We start from the raw sequence: 22,245 nt of genomic DNA, 5'->3' as shown, positions 1-22,245 counted from the left end.
TTCATACCCTCGTTAGCTACAYACTGTGTTTTGTCAGAAAGGTAGTTTTSGAACCAATCCAATGCATCAACACTTAAASCAACCCTTTTTAGCYTATTCAACAGCAGGGCATGGTCAACAGTGCCGAAGGCCTTCGAAAAGTCAATAAAAAGATGAAACAGTGATTCTTCTTGTCCTGAGCATCTAGAATATCACCTACAACCTTACTTACAGCAGTAATTGTACTATGCTTGGCTCTAAAAGCCGACTGGAATTGAGATAAAACTGAGTTATTAGCAAGAAAGTCTTTCAATTGTGAGTTCACAAGATTTCCCAAAACCTTTGCTAGTGCAGACAGTTTAGCTACGGGATGATAGTTTTCCAACTGGGACAGATCTCCACCTTTATGTAAAGGCATGACATAGGCTGCTTTCCAGACTTTAGTAATGGTATTTTTCGCCAATGAAAGATTTAATATGTAAGTGAGAGGGGCAGCAATGATCTGTTCACCAATTATTTTTTAAATATGGGTTAAATTCATCCTGGCCAGATGCTTTCTTAATATCAATAGATTTGAGTTCCTTTACAACTTCTGAAAGCTCAATCTCGGTAAAATGAAATGGATGAACCAGAGGCCGGCATTTTCATTCACAGCCTCAATTGAGATGTTAGGAGGCAGTTCATTATCAAATAAATGCCCAGCTTCAGCAATATGCTCATTAAACATGTCAAGCAGTTTATTCTTGTCAGTCACATCCATTGAATTTGAGGTCAATTTCAGCGGAAGACCAGAGGAGTTCGTGCYAGCATTCATGGATTTAATGGTTTTCCATAATTTCGTCAGGTTATTGAGGTTTGCCTTGGTAGATTCGTAAATAGAAGCTTGRATCAAATCAGATAATTCCCCTGTAAACCAGGGATTATCTCTACCTTTTACCTGGTAAAAGGGCCGTGTTTGTCACAGATAGCAGAAAAAACATAGATTGAAAATAGGAGAATGCATCTTCGATATCTGGAATAAGTACAATCCTATCCCAGTTGCATGTCAAATTGATGCAGGCATGCCTGCTCACAGAACTGCATACAATTTTGTTTGTGTCAGACTGTGTGCGCAACTGGTCAGCTGGAGTCAGGTGCAGGAGAGCAGAGATGAGTGAACAGGCACACTTTAAATTGGCAGAAGCAAAACAGTCGGACGCAACAGCGTCACAACACTCCAGCCAAAGGCAAAAGCGAATAGTGCCCTAGTCACACAAAATAATGTACAACAATACAATACCACGGGTTCAAAACAATACCCGGGAAAAAAACTGCCTGACGCGTCACACAATAAACGTAATGAACAATTCACACAGACATGGGGGGAACAGAGGGTTAAATGCACGACAAGTAATGAGGGAAATGTAAACCAGGTGTGTGGGAAAACAAGACAAAACAAATGGAAAATGAAAGGTBGATCGGCGATGGCTAGAAGACCGGTGACGTCGACCGCCGAACGCAGCCTGAACAAGGAGAGGAACCGACTTCGGCGGAAGTCGTGACAGTTTGACTATGAACCGAGAGGGCACTTTGGGGATTTTGGTGTCTCTAATAGAAGCAACTGCACAATGATGACTTAAATCATTAGCGAAAATACCAAYGGCCAAGTATTTATGCGGATTGTTTGTTAGAATAAATCAATAAGTGTTGACTTAGAGATGTCTTTGGGATTGAGTCTTGTGACTGCATTTATAATTTGAGTAAAATGTTATGTATGGCCTCAGAGTTTGGAGATAACCAATCCCAGGTTAAATCGCCCATGAGGACCATTTMATTTCCCCCCCAAMCACGCACCAATTCAGCCAGAGAATCCAGGGCCTACTATGTTATAGACCTCCATCTACTTTTGCAGATGGAGGTCTATAACATCCTATCAAATCTAAGGTCACAGCTTTCGATAACTGCAGCTTCAATGCTAAAAACTCAAACTGTTTTGGTTAAGATAAAGACCTTAGTTCAGTAACCACATATCTGTCTTTAATATAGATGGCTATACCTCCCCCCTTACTTTTTCGGTCACATCGATAAACATTATAACCATCCTAGCCTATAGACTGATTTAGAACAGATTTCTTAAGCCAGGTCTCGGACAGTACTAAGACATCTGGGTCAGCAGTGTGAACCCAGACTTTTATCATGTCCAATTTCAGCATCAAACTCCTCACATTAATATGCATCAATCCCAACCCTGATCTAGTTTTAAAATCATTTGGAGTGGGAAGTTCMTCCATAGCCAATGGGCCTGGGTTYGGGTGAATGTTTCCACCACACAGCACAGCAAGGCAGGAGAGGAGTCAGAAGACTTCGGTAGAATGGCGAAACACAGGAAAAAAAACCTGACCGTAGAGAAGTATCCAAGGCTAGTCGGCCCAACGTGACTAGACTGTCAGTCACTGCACAGATGTATCCCCTCTCGGCTTTCAGGGAGGGCACCACACCAGCTTTATCTCATTGTGTGGAAACCAGCAGATGTCAATTTAACTCTTTGATTGCTTTGATCCTGTAGGATTTTAGATTTTGCCTGTTGTTTAGTGACAACTCTCGCAGCATATAACCGTTTTGCTAAGTAATAAAAACTTGTAACACTTGAAACAAACAAACACAGTGTGACAAAACAYGCTCAGCAAAACTGCCCTGSTGCCATCTAGTTAGTCAAGAACGCTCTAGATTACATGTAAACAGCCTAACCAGCTCTGCTATGGCGAATAAAATGGTCAGAGTGAGGTGTTCTCTAATTTGTGTCTGGAAGTAGCTAGCTAGCAAGCTAGCCAACTTTAGCCAGTTAGCTTGGRTGCTTGGTTGGGACAAGCATGCATTGGCAGGAAAACTGCAGAAGGACGRGGAGGCTACAATTCCCCATCGTTTATCAGTGCAATTTTGACTGCCAACTAGTTGAAAAAGTTTAAGAGGGTTTATCTAAATGCTTGGAAATGTTAATACTGGAGACTGTTATCAGAAGAAACTGTGTAACCTAGCATTTATAGCAGCTAAGAAATGTATTTGCCAKTAATTGGAAGGTTGGTTATCCTCCCACAATGTATGGAAGAAATGTCAAGTTACAGTGCATTCTGAATTATTCAGACCCCCTTTTTCCACATTTTGTTACGTTACAGCTTTGTTAAAAAATGTATTAAATTGTTTCCCCCCCGCCTCATCAATCTACACACAATACCCCATAATGACAAAGWAAAAACTGTTTTGTAGAAATGTTTGCAAATGTATTCTCAATAAAWACTGAAATATCACATTTACATAATTATTCAGACCCTTTACTCAGTACTTTGTTGAAGCACCTTTGGCAGCGATTACAGCCTCTAGTCTTCTTGGTTATGACGCTACAAGCTTGGCACACCTGTACAGTATTTGGGGAGTTTCTCCCATTCTTCTCTGCAGATCCTCTCAAGCGCTGTCAGGTTGGATGGGGAGCGTTGCTGCACAACTATTTTCAGGTCTCTCMAGAGATGTTCAAGTCCGGGCTCTGGCTTTGCCACTCAGGGACATTCAGTAACTTGTCCCGAAGCCATTCCTGCGTTGTCTTGGCTTAGGATCGTTGTCCTGTTGGAAGGTGACCCTGTGTCCCAGTCTGAGGTCCTGAGCGCTCTGTTGCWGGTTATCATCAAGGATTTCTCTGTACTTTCCTCCGTTCATCTTTCCCTCRATCCTGACTARTCTCCCAGTCCCTGCCTCTGAAAAACATCCCCACAGCATGATGCTGCCACCACCATGCTTCACCGTGGGGATGGTGCCAGGTTTCCTCCAGACGTGACGCTTGGCATTCAGGCCAAAGAGTTCAATCTTGGTTTCATCAGACCAGAGAATCTTGTTTCTCATGGTCGAGAGTTTTTAGGTGCCTTTTGGCAAACCCCAAGCGGGCTGTCAGGTGCCTTTTACTGAGGAGTGGATTCCATCTGGCCCCTCTACCATAAAGGCCTGATTGGTGGATAATGCAGAAGATGATTGTCCTTCTGGAAGGTTCTCCCATCACAGAGGAACTCTAGAGCTCTGTCAGAGTGACCATCGGGTTCTTGATCAGGACCAGAGCCTTCTCCCCTGATTGCTCAGTTTGGCTTTGCGGCCAGCTCTAAGAAACGAAATCTCCTGGTATCACCAAATTCTAAATATCATATAAAAAAAGAATAAGAATGGAAAGCCCACTGCGGCAGACGCCTAAACAGGGTGGGAATTAACAGGGTGGAAATTTGGAGGCTAAGCCATAGCGCTGTGAGTGATCAAGATCCAGCTAGCATAATGGTAAACACTTAAAGAGAATTTKTACTTTTCTGTCAAACATATTTTGAAATTCATCTAATGTAGCCTAACAGGGTGGAAATTTAAGAGTGAGACATACTGACTAACATCATGAAAGATTAAAATATAGATAAAACCGAGTGACACTTACTTAGCTTTGCGCTGTTGTTTTACCGCCCCCAAAAATGATTGACWCTTCCTGAATGTGATGTCATTGTGGGAAGGGGCTGTTTTTTAAAGGGGTATTACTACAAACTAACAGGGTGGAAAGTGAAACAGGAGAAGTAGGAGCGGCAGTATCAGCGACAGGAGAAGTAGGAGCGGCAGGAGAAGTAGGCGCGGCAGTAGCAGCGACAGGAGAAGTAAGAGCGGCAAGTAGCAGCGGACAGGAGAAGTAGCAGCGGACAGGAGAAAAGTAGGCAGGCAAGTGGAGTAGCAGCGTCAGGAGAAGTAGGAGCGGCAAGTAGCAGCGACAGGAGAAGTAGGATCGGCAGTAGCAGCGACAGGGAGAGTAGGAGCGGCAGTTAGCGCGACAGGAGAAGTAGGAGCGGCAGTAGCAGCGACAGGAGAAGTAGGAGTGGCAGTAGCAGCGACAGGAGAAAGTAGAGCGCAGTAGCAGCGACAGGAGAAGTAGGAGCGGCAGTAACAGCGACAGGAGAAGTAGGGCAGCGCAGTAGCAGCGACAGGGAGATAGTATGGATCGGCAGTATCAGCGGACAGGGAAGTAGGAGCGGCAGTAGCAGCGACAGGAGAAGTAGGAGCGGCAGTAGCAGCGCGACAGGAGAAGTAGGAGCGGGAAGAAGCAGCGACAGGAGAAATAGGAGCGGCAGTTGCAGCGACAGGAGAAGTAGGAGCGGCAGTAGCAGCGACAGGAGAAGTAGGAGCGGCAGTAGCAGCGACAGGAGAAGTAGGAGCGGGAGAAGCAGCGACAGGAGAAGTAGGAGCCGCAGTAGCAGCGACAGGAGAAATAGGAGCGGCAGTAGCAGCGACAGGAGAAGTAGGAGCGGCAGGAGGAGAAGGAGCGGCAGGGGCAAAGAGAAAAAGAGGGAGAGACGGAGGAGAAGCCGCAGCATCAGAGAATGATGAGTGAGGGAAGTGGTCAACCACAAACAATTCAGTGCTCCCTCCCAGTGCTTAGCCACAATTCCCGTCTGTCCAGAGACGAGTCACACCCCCCACCCCAGAAACCAAAGCCTCTTTTCGAGAAAGAGTTCCTTGTACTAGCAAGGAAGGAATCGGAGGATCCGCCATCACCAYCACCCACTTAGGCCCATATCCAGGCCCCTCTTTTTTTTAAGCTTACCATCATCCATGAAAAGGCTGACCATTGCCAAAAAAAACATGTGCGGCCAATATACAACGACTAAATATACTTCCAAAATTRAAACTAAGAATCAATAGTTTGAATGTTTGCYKAAGGAAATGGTTACAGAAGCAATGTTAGTTTAATCTTATGCTTGGCCACCTCATGGTGATTACTCATCGTCTGAAATGTTATTTGAGGATTTAAAAAARGATACAATTATTGCACTGTAATACACTWTAACCTGTAAAACGGTCATTTTTGCACTGATTTCACTATCAGTGTTCATGGAATTGATATCAAATTCAATTCACATCACCCCTGCCTCAAAGTTGATAATCCAAAGTTTTAGTACCACTCATTTCTGCAATCTATTGCTGCACATTCTCACTAGATCCAGGTCAAACAAATGACAWAAATTAACTCAGATAAACGAATCATGACTATCGAGTCAGTCAAGAGTCCTTGCGAAATGCACCTCACTAGTGTGTGTGTTTGTCGTTGTTGTTGTTAAGTTACCACTTGGAAAATAAAGGTGTTGTTCGAGTGTGAATGTCTGTTAAACATTATTTTGCAGTCATATCCAATACAAGGAGTATCAAACTCCAGTCTTTCAATGATGCTGTGTCCGTCTGTATGTATTACAATTATACACTTCACATTGTTTACYAATCCTGGTCCTGCGACATCAATGGTTACACATTGTAACTCTGCAGTAGACTAAAACACGATTTAACTAGTTAAAGGCTGATTTGTAATTCAAATATATAGGACCAGACCCCATTACACTGGGGTCCCTTGTGCTCTGTTCCAGGAATCAGGCTGTCTTCAGGAAGATCCAGGGTGCCATGTCTGAGGGCCTGACCAAAGGTAGAGTGGGCCAGAGTGCCTCCGTCGCTCGTCCTCCCGTAGCTGCCGACATCCACTAACCGGAAGAGGTAATTGGCATCCACAACCACCAAGAACAATGGAGAACATCCCCTTGTAGATGTAGAACAGGGAGCCAGAGTTTGGTGTGGCTTGCAGGTCCACATGCTTGCCATCCACGGATCTCTCCAGTCGTCCATGGTTGGGACAGGCATGAATTCTCCCACGAGTCAGTCCCAGATGTCCCTGGTCACACTCCTGATGTGCCCTACATGGTAACAGTATGCAATCGTTTTGAAGGAATCTCCAGTAGCAAGGAATATGAAGGAATATGGAATAATGTAATTATTATACTTTTATATCACCAGGTCATTGTGGAAACTAAAGTATAATATCTGGAAAAAAAATTATGATAACATTGGATAGATAGATGCATGTGCACACACATGTGCAGCATGTGACAACAGGATCATGTGAAGGATAGCATCACAAATGAATATATAAATACCACAATACAACAGTAGCATCAGTAACCTCCAAGATGTAGTCAATACACATTTCATGTAAATTAATCTCATAAAGAATGTTTTTTAGTGTAGCCTATGAAAATGTTATGTGACAGTGTTATTGTTCTGATATATTCATATAGGCTATTGTCTAACTCATGATATATTTATCGATCGATAATAACATGTGAGGATTCTAGAATTGCTTGACAATATTAACCGTAGACAAATGGCGAGACGTTCAGCTTGCCGAAATGTTGTGTCTTCCCTTGGAATGCGAGGTCCCATCCTGGACAGCAGGTCATCAAACTGGGCTTTATCAAGCCTGAAATAGCCCTGGAACATCACATCGTCGAACCGCAGCTCCTGCACCTGATGATGGTACTCTCCATACCGGCTGCGGGTCATCAGAATGGGGTGAATCCACATGGTGCGCCGTCACCGCAGGTTCAACGGTTGATAGGTCGCCACAATAGCCAAGAGTTTCCTCAGTTTGCGATTCATGATGGTAATAGAGATATGAGGATGAAATCACTATTTATAGGCAAATACTCTCCCTCCAAAAATCTAAATATTAGCAGGAAGACATTTCATTTTGGTGTCAAGGTGTAATGTATTTTTTGAAATGKGCCTATTGTATGCAAATAAACAATGAAATACATTTTCTGATTTTAAACAGTTTTTATTAATCATTTAAAAAAGCTTCAATTTCTATTTACCCATGAATAAATTCATGAAACGAAGAATGGATTAATATTTACCTATTTCATATACCCAGTGGAAATTTTGGCAAAAAAAAGTGGGATGCATGCCAGCAAAGCCACTACACAATACAACACTAAACAATACATGAATTGCACTATAACGGTGACAAATGGTGTACACAAACTGTTAGGGCCTACATAAAGCTGTCCCAACAGCAGATGTACCCGTGACTAGAACCATTCAACGCTGGTCTGACCAACTGGAATCCACGCTTCAAGATTGTTTTGATCACGCGGACTGGGAAATGTTCCGGGAAGCCTCAGAGAATAACATCGATTTATACGCTGACTCAGTGAGTGCGTTTATAAGGAAGTGCATTGGAGATGTTGTACCCACTGTGACTATTAAAACCTACCCTAACCAGAAACCGTGGATAGATGGCAGCATTCACGCAAAACTGAAAGTGCAAACCACAGCACTCAACCATGGAAAGATATTAGGGAATAAGGCCGAATATAAACAGTGTAGTTACTCCCTCCTTATCAAATCAAATCAAATGTTATTTGTCACATACACATGGTTAGCAGATGTTAATGCGAGTGTAGCGAAATGCTTGTGCTTCTAGTTCCGACAATGCAGTAATAACCAACGAGTAATCTAACCTAACAATTCCACAACTACTACCTTATACCTGTCTCTTATACACATCTAGATGTGTATAAGAGACAGGTATAGAGTACAGTATATACATATGAGATGAGTAATGTAGGGTATATAAACATAAAGTGGCATAGTTTAAAGTGGCTAGTGATACATGTATTACATAAAGATGGCAAGATGCAGTAGATGATATAGAGTACAGTATATACATATACATATGAGATGAGTAATGTAGGGTATGTAAACATTATATTAAGTGGCATTGTTTAAAGTGGCTAGTGATACATTTTTACATACATTTCCATCAATTCCCATTATTAAAGTGGCTGGAGTTGAGTCAGTATGTTGGCAGCAGCCACTAAATGTTAGTGGTGGCTGTTTAACAGTCTGATGGCCTTGAGATAGAAGTTGTTTTTCAGTTTTATGGAAGGCCATAAAAATGTGCAGTTGTCACACAACACAATGCCAGAGATGTTTCAAGTTTTGATGGAGCGTGCAATTGGCATGATGACTGCAGGAATGTCCACCAGAGCTGTTGCCAGATAATTGAATGTTAATTTCCCAACCATAAGCCGCCTACATCATCGTTTTAGAGAATTTGTCAGTAAGTCCAACCGGCCTCACAACCACGTGTATGGCGCCATGTGGGTGAGCGGTTTGCTAATGTCAACGTTGTGAACAGAGTGCCCCATGGTGGCGGTGAGGTTATGGTATGGGCAGGCATAAGCTACGGACAACAAACAAAATAAATAAATACGTTTGTGAGGTCAGCTGTGATGTTACAGAAGACGATGGGGTTAGACCAGTTGAGTGAGAAGAAGCGTTTTCGCTTGATGATCATGCCTCATAGGGTGTCTTTTTCTCTTTGGTTTCTCTGTGGTTTCTTCTGCTTTTCCTTTCTCTTTTCTATATGGAGGTACTATGGGTAGGTTCTCTCATTTTGATTTTTACCCTAGCACTTCACAGCTGATTCAAATATTCAACTAATCATCAAGCTTTGATTATTTGATAACTGTGTAAATCTCTGTGGTACTCTAATTAAGACAAAACATTTTCATTAACCTAACACCATTAAAACGCAACATGTAAAGTGTTGGTCCCATGTTTCGGGAGCTGAAATAAAAGATCCCAGAAATGTTCCATACGCACMAAAAAACGTATTTTSTTCAATTGTTTTAAACAAATTTGTTTACATTCACATTTCAGTAATTTACAGTAGCAAGTACATTAATATTTTTTTATATACCTGCTTAGCCCACAACCCTTGCACTGAGCTACATGGGACTACATCCCTACATCCCCATTAGTGAGCATATCTCTTTTGCCAAGATAATTCATCCACCTGACAGGTGTGGCATATCAAGAAGCTGATTAAAACAGCATTATCATTACACAGGTGCACTTTGTGCTGGGGACAATAAAAGGCCACTCTAAAATGTGCAGTTGTCACACAACACARCGCCAGAGATGTTTCAAGTTTTGATGGAGCGTGCAATTGGCATGATGACTGCAGGAATGTCCACCAGAGCTGTTGCCAGATAATTGAATGTTAATTTCCCAACCATAAGCCGCCTACATCGTTTTAGAGAATTTGTCAGTAAGTCCAACCGGCCTCACAACCACGTGTATGGCGCCATGTGGGTGAGCGGTTTGCTAATGTCAACGTTGTGAACAGAGTGCCCCATGGTGGCGGTGAGGTTATGGTATGGGCAGGCATAAGCTACGGACCACAAACAAAATAGCATTTTATAAATGGTCATTTGAATGCACAGAGATACCGTGAAGAGATCCTGAGGCCCATTGTCGTGCTATTCATCCGGCCCCATCACCTCATGTTTCAGCATAATAATGCACGGCCCCATGTCGCAAGGATCTGTACACAATTCCCCGGGAAGCTGAAAATGTCCCAGTAGTTCCATGGCCTGCATACTCACCAGACATGTCACCCATTGAGCACGTTTGAGATGCTCTGGATCGACATGTACGACAGCGTGCTCCAGTTCCGGCCAATATCCAGCAACTTTGCACAGCCATTCAAGAGGAGTGGGACAACATTCCACAGGCCACAAACAGCCTGATCAACTCTATGCAAAGGAGATGTGTCACACTGCATGAGGTAAATGGTGTTACACCAGATACTGACTGGTTTTCTGATCCACGCCCCTACCTTTTTTATGATGGTATCTGTGACCAACAGATGCATATCTGTATTCCCTGTAYTGTGAAATCCTAATGAAAGATCTAAAGAATTTAAATAAATKAACTGATGCAATGTAACATCTTTGAAATGGTTGTTTATATTTTTGTTCAGTATACATTGTTTACAGAGTAAAACACGCTTATTTTGGGTTCTGATGGTGTACGACAGTTGAACTAAACCCATGAGACRAATTATATATTTTTTAATAAACAMTATGTAGATGTAAATGAATTMTAAATCCAAAAAKGGATGCACCAATTACAGAATGCAACAAAACATGTAGTCAGTCTTTTGTGATAATATTACAGAAAACCACTACCGAGACAGACAAAATATGACTTATCCTGAGATATGGYTCATGAGAGATCATRAAGATGCTAGTTTTAAGCTTATCGTCAGTTAACWWAACAGATTTCTGAACAATAGYCTATGGAAATACCCAGAATTCATATTCTGTTGAGAGGGTTRGCCTTCTTTCCTCTGGGMTAGATAAAGGTTGRGCACCTGGARAGGATGGAATGAACAGGGGARGAATGATCGCTGAGATCAGAGATGAATCTTATGGTGTCTGAGGAAGGCATTTYCACCCAGATGTAAGTGTTGCCYGGCACCAGTTCAGGGGMGCTGCAGTGGTCGGGTAATGTGACGTAGTGAGGSGAAGGCAGGGCGTTGACWTGGCCACGTGAGGCCAGCAAAGACCAGGCGTTTACCATCACGATGGACCGCTCGTTCATCTTCACGGACACACTCTCCACTGTCCCCAGCAGAACTGGACAAACACACACACACTTTCAGATCAGCGTTGTGAAGCAACTGTACATCAGTGTCAAAATGAGAGTAGATTCAAGGGCTTCCCACTGTTCTTACTAAAGATCAAAGTATTGAGTAATGTTTCCTGTCATCTTGTGCTTCAAACTGGAGGCCTTACCTCTGCTGTGACACAGGWCTTCAGTCTTCAAATCCCCCAGTGGTAGAAGCCTGGGYCCTGAGGATWWTGAACAACAGTCTAATCAAAYGAGCAGGGACCCATCAAAAGACACCCCSTTTATCTTATATGAACTAGATATAGAATTCAATATTCATATCACTTGTAGGTTGGTCTTTCGGAGACCTTTCAGTGATAAACAGAAGCAACTCAAGCTGTGGCATAAATCATAGATCGGTTGTATCCTGTTCCCACTGACCTGGAATCACATTCTTGGTGSTGTTGTGTGGTTCAGGCCTTGGATGCAGGACCCCGGCGCAGCAAGACCACAGGGAGGCATTGGGATAGCGGTGCCCACAGCAGGTGAACCCTTGCTGGGTAGGGTAGAGCAGGTCTAGCCCCGGGGCGGTGCAACAGGTCTGGGTGGAGCCGGCCTCCATCAGAACACTCCCACAGCACTGGGTGTCCTCTGTGAGCCTGCCCTGAGCCTGCAGGTTGTACAGAGTCCCTGCACARCACTTCATCTGGCCGCTGCTCTGGTTGTAGACCTTCCTTCCACAGCAGGACATGTTTCCCAACCTGTGGTGTCTGTGCAGAGAACAAATATTTGACCTCCCAATAGAAAGAGAGCTGTCACGTTGGGTGAACTCAGAGCCATATTGTACAGATTATTTATAATTTAATGGATTTTACCCATTATACTTTGATGATTTCCTTGAGTGCTATATTTGTTTTAGCCCATTGATTTCATGGCCAAAGTATTGAGTAATGGCATCGGTATAAATTCAGACTGGACACACCTACTCATTGCAATGTTAAAGAAAAACCTTGGAATGAGTAGGTGTGTCCAAACTTTTGACTGGTACTGTAAGTAGATTCAAGTGTTTTTTTTTAAAGTAAATCCTGTCTGTCAGGTATGCCTCCAGACATGGTAAATTTTTCTCTATTCCAAATAAACACACTTCAGKCAATAATGAACAACATTTACTTGGAACATACATTAGTAACATTCCTCAAATGCCAAACAGGAGTCAACCAGTTTCCTCCTAGAGTCAGACACCAAGGTCAAGCACAATTCACACAACAGGGCRAAGTACAAAAAACAACTACCCATCGTCTGACCCCTTTCTTAGAGACCAAAAAGCAGACACAAGCTGTCTTAAGAGATGTCTGGCTGTCTAACTGTCTGAATGCCTCTGACTGGAACAAGGGAAGKGAAGTACAGAACAGTTGGAGACCTTTTGGCTGCAGCAGTAGACGCCCTGTTGAAAAATGTCTGGGAGGCTAACATACAGTAAGTAGTCTGTATGACATGGCGCATCCATTTGGCCGCCCACAGAATTTTTCCACATCCTGAGGTAGTGGGACTGTGGGAATGTTCTTTTGAATCACAATTAAATCCATCAACGTCTCTCACACATAARCATACAMAGATGCACACCCAGTCTCATACAGTGGGTGGGAAAATACTTTCYRCAGTTARTTATAGTACAAACACGYAACGTTAGTCCATCGTATCCGATGATGACTTCCACTTCTGAGTTAACGGTGAATTATTTGGTGACTGTAGAGTGCAATCCGAGATACACAAACTTTATTGCAGGTGGGGCATGTGCAGTCTGTGTTGGAGGGGGCAGGCATGGTTGTACATCTCCTGAGCTGTTTTTTCTGTTTCTTTGTGCTCCTCTCCTCCTCCCACCTCTGTAGACCACTCTGGCAGAGCTGCCACCAGGTGGAACGGTCGGCAGCGGCGTCCACCAGGTCTGTGGGTTTGATGTTGCACTTCTTCAGCGACGTTTTCAGCTGGTCCTTGTAGCGCTTCATCTGCCCCCCTGCAGACCGCCGGCCAAGATGTAGCTGACCATACAGGATATTCCATGGCAAGCGCTCCTGAGACATTCTAATGACACGCCCAAGCCAGCACAGTTGGTGTTGGGTTACCATGGCCTCCATACTCTTGCAGTTGGTCTTAGCAARTATTTCTGTATGCGGCACATGGTTGCACCAGGTGATTCATAGGATTGCTGCAGGCATCTTTTGTGGAATCGCTCGAGCTGCTTGTCGGGGCGACTGTAAGTTACCCAGGCTTTACAACTGTAAAGAAGTGTGGTGATGCAGATGGCTTGATAGACAGCGACTTTTGCCAGTGATTTGTGTTTAATGGTGAAAACAGGCATGGCGGGTGGAAGGCTGGATCTCCACTGGCAGACCACCTTTGTCTTGGTGGTGTTGATTGACAGTCCAATTCTGTTATAGACCCTCACAGCCATTTCAAGGACAGACTGAAGGTCTTCCGGAGTGTGKGCCACAAGAGCACATTCATCAATCAGCATACTGCAGCTCAATAACCCATCCCGTAACAACCTTGATGGTTGCTTGGAGTCTCCGGATGTTGAATAGGTTTCTATCCAGCCTTAAGTCCACCGCAACCCGCTGCTGTCCTCAAGCTCCTTGTGGAGAAGCTGGGTGACACATAGGAGGAAGATATTAAAGAGTGCAGGTGCCAGCACACACCAATGCTTACTCCAAAGGGCACTGACTCCTGCCCTCCTATGGCCAYCCGAGCATCCTCCCATCATGGAACTGGCAAAGGATGTTGACAAATKTGAGTAGAATGCCCCATAGTASTWCCCTGCTCACAGTGTCGAAGGCCTTAGAGAGGTTGACAAAGGCCATGAAAAGGTCCTGATGKTGTTMACGRCACTTCTCCTGGAGTTGCCGTGCTGTGAATATCATGTRGACCGTACTCCTGTTCTTTCTGAAGCCGCATTGTGACTCTGGCAGCATCACCTTGGAGATGACCTTACTGGCAACAGCCAGAAGGGATATCCCTGGCTGTTGCCGCAGATGGACTTGTCACCCTTGTTCTTATAGATGGTGACAATGTTTGCATCCCGCCACTGTTGGGGGGATGATCTCCCGGTCCCAAACCTCAGTGATGTACTGGTGGAGCGTTCTGGTGCAGAAGTAACCTCCCTTCTTAAGTAGCTCTGCCGGGATGCTGTCGGCACCAGGAGTCTTATTGTTTTTGAGGGAATGGAGAGCTGATAACCATTCACCAACCTTCCAAAAGGTGTTAAGGTCTTGAATGGGTAGACGGACATGCAGTTCTTCCAGGATGGAGTGGTCTGTAGGAGAGTGCTGATTGAGTAGTGCTTCAAAGTGGTCAGCCCGCCTCATCAGGATCTGGTTTTGGTCCTTCAAGAGAGTCAGACCATCAGGGTGTGGATGGAGCGACTTCTAGGGCCATAGATAGCTTTAGCTGAATTGCATGTAGTTTTTGTCYGCATAAAATTGGATTTCCTGTGCCTTATTCGTCCACCATTCGTTCTGCAGAGCATGCAAGGTTGTTTGCACGTCCTTGCGTGATGCACACCATTGCTGGCAGAGGGTAGCAGATGTGGGGCTGTTGAGAGGAGCCCTGTGCCCTTTGTGCATATTGTCCAGTAACGTTGYGATGGTGTCCGAGTTCTCATCAAACCAGTCTTGATGTTTCCTACCTCTGTAGCCAATGGAGTGGGCCTCTGCACTCAGAAGAGGGTCAGTCTCCCTCAGCCTTTCAGCGAGAGAGCGACGRAACTCGTCCCTTACYGCAGCTTTCACAAGCTGGGTACAGTGCAGATGCACTTCTGCAGGCGTTGGGGGGGGACGTATTTTCACCTGGAGTTAAGCCAGTATCATACGGTGATCTGTCCAGCATTCTGCACCCCTCATGGCACGTGTCAGCAGGACGTCAATAGTGTCAGAACGTCTCACTATGCAGTAGTCGATCCGGTGCCAGTGTTTGGAGCGTGGGTGCATCCATAGTGTTTTATATTTGTTCTKCTGCTGAAACAAGGTGTTAGTGACAATGAGATCAAAGCTGTTCTTAGCGCCTTAGTTCTGCCCTTAGGCACTCTGAACTGCTCTTGCGGACAGTGATAACCCCACGTCTTTGGGATAAACTTCCTACAATTTCCAGCCTTCCAGAGCTACTCACGTGTGTCCGTTGCAGCAGATTTCATACTGAGGGTCATATGTCTCCTCCCCACAGCAGTGTTTGCCTGGATCGTTGAGATGAACACGTGAGCCACACACCATGTCACGGGATGGCAGATACAAGTGGCCACCTGGGGAGCACTGGTACCCATCCGCCACCGCAAGGTGCAAGGTCTGGTTACAGCACAGCACCCCTCGGTCCTCTACACCATACGGAGTTGTACCGCAGCACTGGGAGAGAGACACACACTAGTCAGCAGGGTAACAACACACACAGCATGTATAACAGACACACATACAGACAACTTCATGCACTCACAAACGGTAGCATGCAAATTCACACACAATCACAAAAGAAAGTTGACATGYTAGAAAAGAGAGTAAGTTTCTTACCAGTCAACCTGTGCACACATCCTCTACCGACAGAGTGTGAAGCGATAGAAGAGACCCAATGAGAACTATCGTTATCCATTGTCTGACTAACGCTCACACAGACGGGGAGACACTAACTGGTTGTGGGTTGGGACTTACAGAACTAACAATGCAGATGGAAATGACAAGGTACAGCATATAGCTCAAGTAAAGCAAACACCAATAGAAATAGTAATTGTTACTAGCAAAACATGGGGCAGATTTTCTCCCTAATAGACTTTTAGATCAAGCACCAGTCCAGAATATTGGCCTTGAGTATAGAACACCCACTTCCCACTGGGGCCTGTCTAAACATTCTGAGTGGACTGAAAATGGGTCTGTGGACAATGTATAGTTTCAGGCTCATCGTCAGATATTTAGACTTTTCTTTACAAATACATCCCTGTACTGTATGGCTTTCGTCTTTATTGGTTGACCAACGACTACTCAGCAAGCGGACGATTTAGCTGTTTTACTTTAATTTGACTGAAAGATGAGTCACATTTACGTAGCGGAGGAGGTTCAGTGAACTAAGCTTAGCTATAGGCTAACTATAGGCCTAAGCTCTGTGGTTAACTAAGGCCTAAGCTCTGTGGCTAACTATAGCCTAAGCTCTGTGGGCTAACTATAGGCCTAAGCTCTGTGGGCTAACTATAGGCCTAAGCTCTGTGGCTAACTATAGCCTAAGCTCTGTGGGCTAACTATGGGCCTAAGCTCTGTGGGCTAATGGACTTACCAGGTTTTTTCCAAGCACCCTATTGGACAGCTTCCCGGCACAGCAGATGTTGATGTTTGGATTGTAAACCTGAGAGCCACAGCTAGCACCATGGTAGTGACCTGGTTAGAGAGATGGGAAGAGAGGAAGACAGTGATAGTGATGGTGGTGACCCACATGGAAAAAATACTACAGAACACTACAGAAATTACTATAGAATTATATAGTAAACTGCAGTATACTATACTACACATTATAGTATCCTCAATCATGGTGTAGTATTTACAATACAATGTTGTAGTATAGAATACTACAGTAAATACTAGTATTATCTGAAAAAAACACTACTGTAAAAAATACAGTAATGTCCGCAAAACACTACAGTCCACCCCCCCCCCCCCATTTTTATTAAACTATAGTAAATCCTACACTATTCAATGTTCATATACTCTGCCCATTCCCCTCCCCCACATCACAATTTGGGCCACCCATAATTGACAAACCGCCATGCCAAGTATAGACCATATTGTGTTCCTTACAGGTTATAGAAAAGAGCAGAAGCACTGAACTATCCAGAGCACAGTCCTGCCTGCCTACCTACMGGTTATGGAAAATGTGCTCTTTTAGTATTTCTTCAGTAGGTTTCCTGAAGGAGAAAGCCTCCACTTATGTCAAAGACAATAAAAATAAAAACACTATAGTAAATACTAAAGTAATGCAAAAGCAGTACAGGAATACTACAGTAGAGTACAGTCTGCAAAAACACTACATTAATTACTATAGTATATACACTACAGTTCTTTTACAACAGTTAACTGTAAATACTACAGTAAAGTCAGCAAAAACATAACAGTGAACAATATAGTATTTATACCATAGTATACAATAGTATTTTTTTCAAATCAAATTAAGAATGGTAAATAATCCATGTCAAACAGGCTGATATACAGTCCATTCGTAAAATATTCAGACCCCTTGGCTTTTTTTCTACGTTACAGCCTTATTAAAAATGAAAAACAAATACCTTATTTACTTAAATATTCAGACACTTTGCTATGATACCTGAAATTGAGCTCAGGTGCATCTTGTTTCCATTGATCATCCTTGAGATGTTTCTACAACTTGATTGGAGTTGTACCTGTGGTAAATGCAATTGACTCAATGGTCACTGATAGAGCGCCAGAGTTCCTCTGTGGAGATGTGAGAACCTTCCAGAAGGACAACCATCTCTGCAGCACTCCACCAATCAGGCCTTTATGGTACAGTGGCCAGACGGAAGCCACTCAGTAAACGGCACCTAAAGGACTCTCCACGAGAAAAAAGATTCTCTGGTCTGATGAAACCAAGATTTGAACTCTTTGGCGTGAATGCCAAGCGTCACGTCTGGATGAAACCAGGCACCGCTCATTACCTGGCCTATACCATCCCTACGATGAAGCATGTTGGTGGCAGCATCATGCTGTGGGGATGTTTTTCACCGGCAGGGACTGGGAGACTAGTCAGGATTGAGAGAAAGATGAACGGAGCAAAGTACAGAAAGATCCTTGATGAAAAGGAGGTCCAGAGCACTCAGGACCTCAGACTGGGGCGAAGGTTCACCTTCCAACAGGACAACGAACCTAAGTATACAGCCAAGACAAYGCAGTAGTGGCTTCGAGACAACATCTCTTGAGAGACTTGAAAAAAGCTGTGSAGCAACGCTCCCCATCCAACCTGACAGAGCWTGAGAGGATCTAAAGAGAAGAATGGGAGAAACTCCCCAAATACAGGTGTGCCAAGCTTGTAGCGTCATACCTAAGAAGACTCGAGGTTGTAATTGCTGCCAAAGGTGCTTCAAGAAAGTACTGAGTAAAGGGTCTGAATAATTCATGTAAAATGTGATATTTCAGTTTTTGCTTCGTCATTATGGGGTATTGTGTGTAGATTGCTGAGGAAAAAAATACAATTTAATCCATGTTAGATGGCTGTAACGTAACAAAATATGGAAAAAGTGAAGGGGTCTGAATACTTTCTGAATGCACTGTACGTGCACGGGTGAGACAAATGCGTCAATCATTTTGTATACAATTTGATATAATATAGGAAGAATTTTTAAAAAGGGCAGCCCCCTGTGAGCATGACACATTTTATAGAAAAGATTATGTCTAGTTTCTTGTTTGGGCCACTTGGAGACAGAGTGTTGAGAGAATGTATCCAAAAGGACTCCAAAAGGAAATTGTCAATGTTACAAATTCTACAGACATGTTTTAACTGACTGATCAGGAGGCTTTTCTTTAGGAGGAATAGGGTGGAAACTATCACGTCTTAGAAGTGTGTTTCGATCTGTGGGCTTGCTGTATAGATCGGTGAGGAGTGTGTCATTTTCTTTGATGCTCTAAATGTCAAGGAAGCTGACACTAGAGTAATCAAAGTACGTGGTGAAACGAAGATGATCATTTTACTTATTAAGAAACTCATGTAGCATCTCAAGACTCTCAAGAGTCCCATTAAATAATACCAAATACATAATTTATATAACGTCGATATAGTTTGATCTTCAATAGAAAGGGATTTTGCTCAGGGTTGAGAATGCAATCGTGTTCTAAAAGTCCCTTAAAGATTGGCATAATTGGGGGCCATCGTACTCCCCATAGCAGTTCCTTTTGTTGGTAGAAAAAAGTTACTTCTATACATAAAACTGCTATTTGTGAGTACCAGCTCTGCTATGTCTCTGATACATGAGGAGCTAGGCCCGAGAGTCTATAGGGCATTGTTCTAAAAAGAAGCTCAGAGCCTCTAGGCCACCTTGGTGGGGTATTGACAACCTTCGCTCTCGCACCAACTCTCTTTTATCCTATCATCTCTCCCTTCTGCTAAATCCTTCTCCCTCCTGTCTCCTGATTCTGCCTCTTCGACCCTACTCTCCTCCCTTTCCGCATCCTATGACTCGCACTGTTCCATTTCCTCCCGGACAGCTTGGCCCTACCCTCTTGCTCTATGGCGAAGTGACTCAATGGGAGCTTACAGAACAGGGCTGCGGGCAGCTGAGCGAAACTGGAGGAAAACTAAACCTCTGGAGGACCCATCATCCTTTCACTTCCTCTTATCTACCTTCTCTTCATCTGTATTCACTGCTAAAGCTACTTTCTATCACTCTAAATTTCAAGCTTCTAACTCTAACCCTAGGGAACTCTTTACACCTTCTCCTCCCTCCTTAATCCTCCACCCCTTCCACTTTGAAAAGAAGGTTGATGACATCCGCTCCTCATTCACTCAGCCTTTTGAGTCCACTGGTCCCACTCACACAGAACTACCCTACGCCTTGACCTCTTTCTCTCCTCTCTTTCCAGATGAAATTCTGCGACTAGAGAGGTCTGTTTACCTGACAACCTCCCCACTCGACCCCATCCCCTCCTCCAGACCATCTCTAGAGACCTTCTCCCATTCCTCACTCCCCCCATCAATGACCACTGGCTGCATCTTCCCTGACTTCAAAATGGCCCAAGTCGCTCTCCTCCTCAGGAAAATAAACACTTGACTATCTGACCTCTAAAACTATAGACCTGTATCCCTTTCTTTTCAAAACACTTGAGCGTGCGTCTCTGATCAACTTTCTCATTATCTCTTTCAGAACGATCTTCTTACCCTAACCAGTCAGGCTTCAAGACAGGTCACTCAACCGAGACTGCTCTTCTCTGTGTCACGGAGGCTCTCCGCACTGCCAAACTGTCTCGCTCTGCTCTGTTCTCCTCCTCCCAGGTCTATTCACTGCCTTCGACACCGTGAACCATCAGATCCTCCTCTCCACCCTCTCAGGGCTGTGCGTCTCAGGCTCTGCACACTCTTGGATTGCATCCTACCTGGCAGGCTGCTCCTACCAGGTGAAGTGGAGAGAATCTGTGTCTGCACCACGTACTCTCACTACTTGTGTCCCCCAGGGCTCGGTTCTAGGTCCTCTGCTCTTCTCTCTATACACCAAGTCACTCAGCTCTGTCATATCCTCACTGGTCTCTCTTATCATTGCTATGCGGATGACAACTACTTTTCTCCTTCACCCCTTTTGACACCAAGGTGGCGACACGTGTCTCTGCGTGCCAGGCAGATATCTCAGCTTGGATGTCAGCCCACCACCTAAAGCTCAACCTCGACAAGAAGGCCTGTCTGCTCAAAGACATCTCCATCATGGTTGACAACTCCAGTGTCGCCCTGCCAGAGTGCAAAGAACCTTTGTGTGACCCTGTCGTTTTCTGCAAAGATCAACTCAGTGACTTGCTCCTGTAGGTTCAGGCTCTACAACATCCGTAGAGTAAGACCCCACCTCACACAGGGAGCGGCACTGCTCCTAATCCAGGCACTTGTCATCTCCCATCTGGGAGCCCAACTCACTGGCTGGGCTCCCTGCTTGTGCCATCAAACCACTGCAATTTATCCAGAACGCTGCAGCCCGCCTGGTTTTCAACCTTCCCAAGGTCTCCCATGTCAACCCGCTCCGCCGCACACTCCACTGGCTTCTAGTCAAAGCTCGCATCCACTAAAATACCATGGTGCTTGCCTACGGAACAGCAAGAGGGACTGCCCCTCCCTACCTTCAGGCTATGCTCAAACGCTACACCCCAACCCGAGCACTCCGTTCTGCCACCTCTGGTCTCTTGACCCTCCCAACCCTACGGGAGAGCATCTCCCGCTCAGGCCAGTCCAAGTTTTGCTCTGTCCTAGCACCCCAATGGTGGAACTGCTGTCCCACCCTGAAGCTGGTGAAATTGGAGGGCGCGCAATTCAAATAAATAATCATAAAAATTATGGATATTAAACATTTAGGTACATATATATCGGTTAAAAGCTTAAATTCTTGTTCATCTAACTGCATTGTCTGATTTACAATAGGCTTTACAGCTAAAGCATGCCATGCGATTGTTTGAGGACGGCGCCCCACATCAACATATTTTTCTACCGGTACAGGCTTCATAAAATCACAAATAGCGATTAAATATTCACTTACTTTTTGAAAATCTTCCTCTGATTTGCAATCCAAAGGGTCCCAGCTACAACATGTATGGTCGTTTTGTTAGATAAAATCCTTCTTTATATCCCAAAATGTCCATTTAGTTGGCGCAATCGATTTGAATAATCCACTCGTTCAACATGCAGAGAAAGGAATCCAAAAAGCTACCGCTAAACTTTGTTAAAACAAGTAAAAATATCTAATCCTCAGGTACCCTAAAATGTAATTAAACTATAATATTTCATATGGAAAGAAGTATGTTCAATAGGAAAGCAAAATTAGCAGGTACGAGTCCTCTTCGTCGTGCGCGCACAGACTGATTTCCAACTCTGACTCCCAGTACAAAACTCAAAATTCTTCATCGTTTGGGAAGAAACAAGCCTGAAACCTTGAACAAAGACTTTTGACATCTAGTGGAAGCCATAGGAATTGAAATCTGGGAGCTGGATTTGGATATGACCCTATAAATTCCATTGTAAGAGCATGGGCTCTCAAAATAAAGTAATTTCCGTGTAGGTTTTTCTTTGGATTTTCTCCTACCATACCTATTGTGTTATAGTCTCATACATTATTTTAACATTTCTACAATCTTCAAAGTGTTTTCTATTATATGCATATCCTGGCTTCTGGGGCTGAGTAAAAGGCAGTTTACTTTGGGCAGGTCAGTCAGGCGGAAATTCAGAAAAAAGGACCCTAGCCTGAAGAAGTTTTTAAGATGAATGCTCTAA

General features: G+C 44.1%; 1 protein-coding gene across 3 annotated transcripts in view; it reads right to left on the bottom strand.

Moving 5' to 3' along the window:
• Positions 1-22,245, bottom strand: part of LOC111949708 (uncharacterized) — a 387,379-nt gene that overhangs the window by 322,039 nt on the left and 43,095 nt on the right. For 2 of the 3 annotated variants that reach the window (XM_070433985.1, XM_070433983.1), the window contains 5 exons: positions 16,558-16,658; positions 15,412-15,641; positions 11,692-12,020; positions 11,436-11,492; positions 10,586-11,276 (listed from right to left, as the gene is read on the bottom strand). In XM_070433985.1, coding sequence (XP_070290086.1) covers positions 10,954-11,276; positions 11,436-11,492; positions 11,692-12,020; positions 15,412-15,641; positions 16,558-16,658 — 1,040 coding nt within the window. In that variant the 3' untranslated portion in view covers positions 10,586-10,953. Of the gene's footprint in view, positions 1-10,585; positions 11,277-11,435; positions 11,493-11,691; positions 12,021-15,411; positions 15,642-16,557; positions 16,659-22,245 lie in introns of those variants that run through there. The other variant, XM_070433984.1, reaches the window with a different exon arrangement.

This window comes from Salvelinus sp. IW2-2015, linkage group LG22 (assembly GCF_002910315.2).
Source record: "Salvelinus sp. IW2-2015 linkage group LG22, ASM291031v2, whole genome shotgun sequence".
NCBI lineage: Eukaryota > Metazoa > Chordata > Actinopteri > Salmoniformes > Salmonidae > Salvelinus > Salvelinus sp. IW2-2015.
The sequence above is the reverse complement of the archived record's forward strand: the minus strand, read 5'-3'. Positions and strand labels throughout refer to the sequence as shown.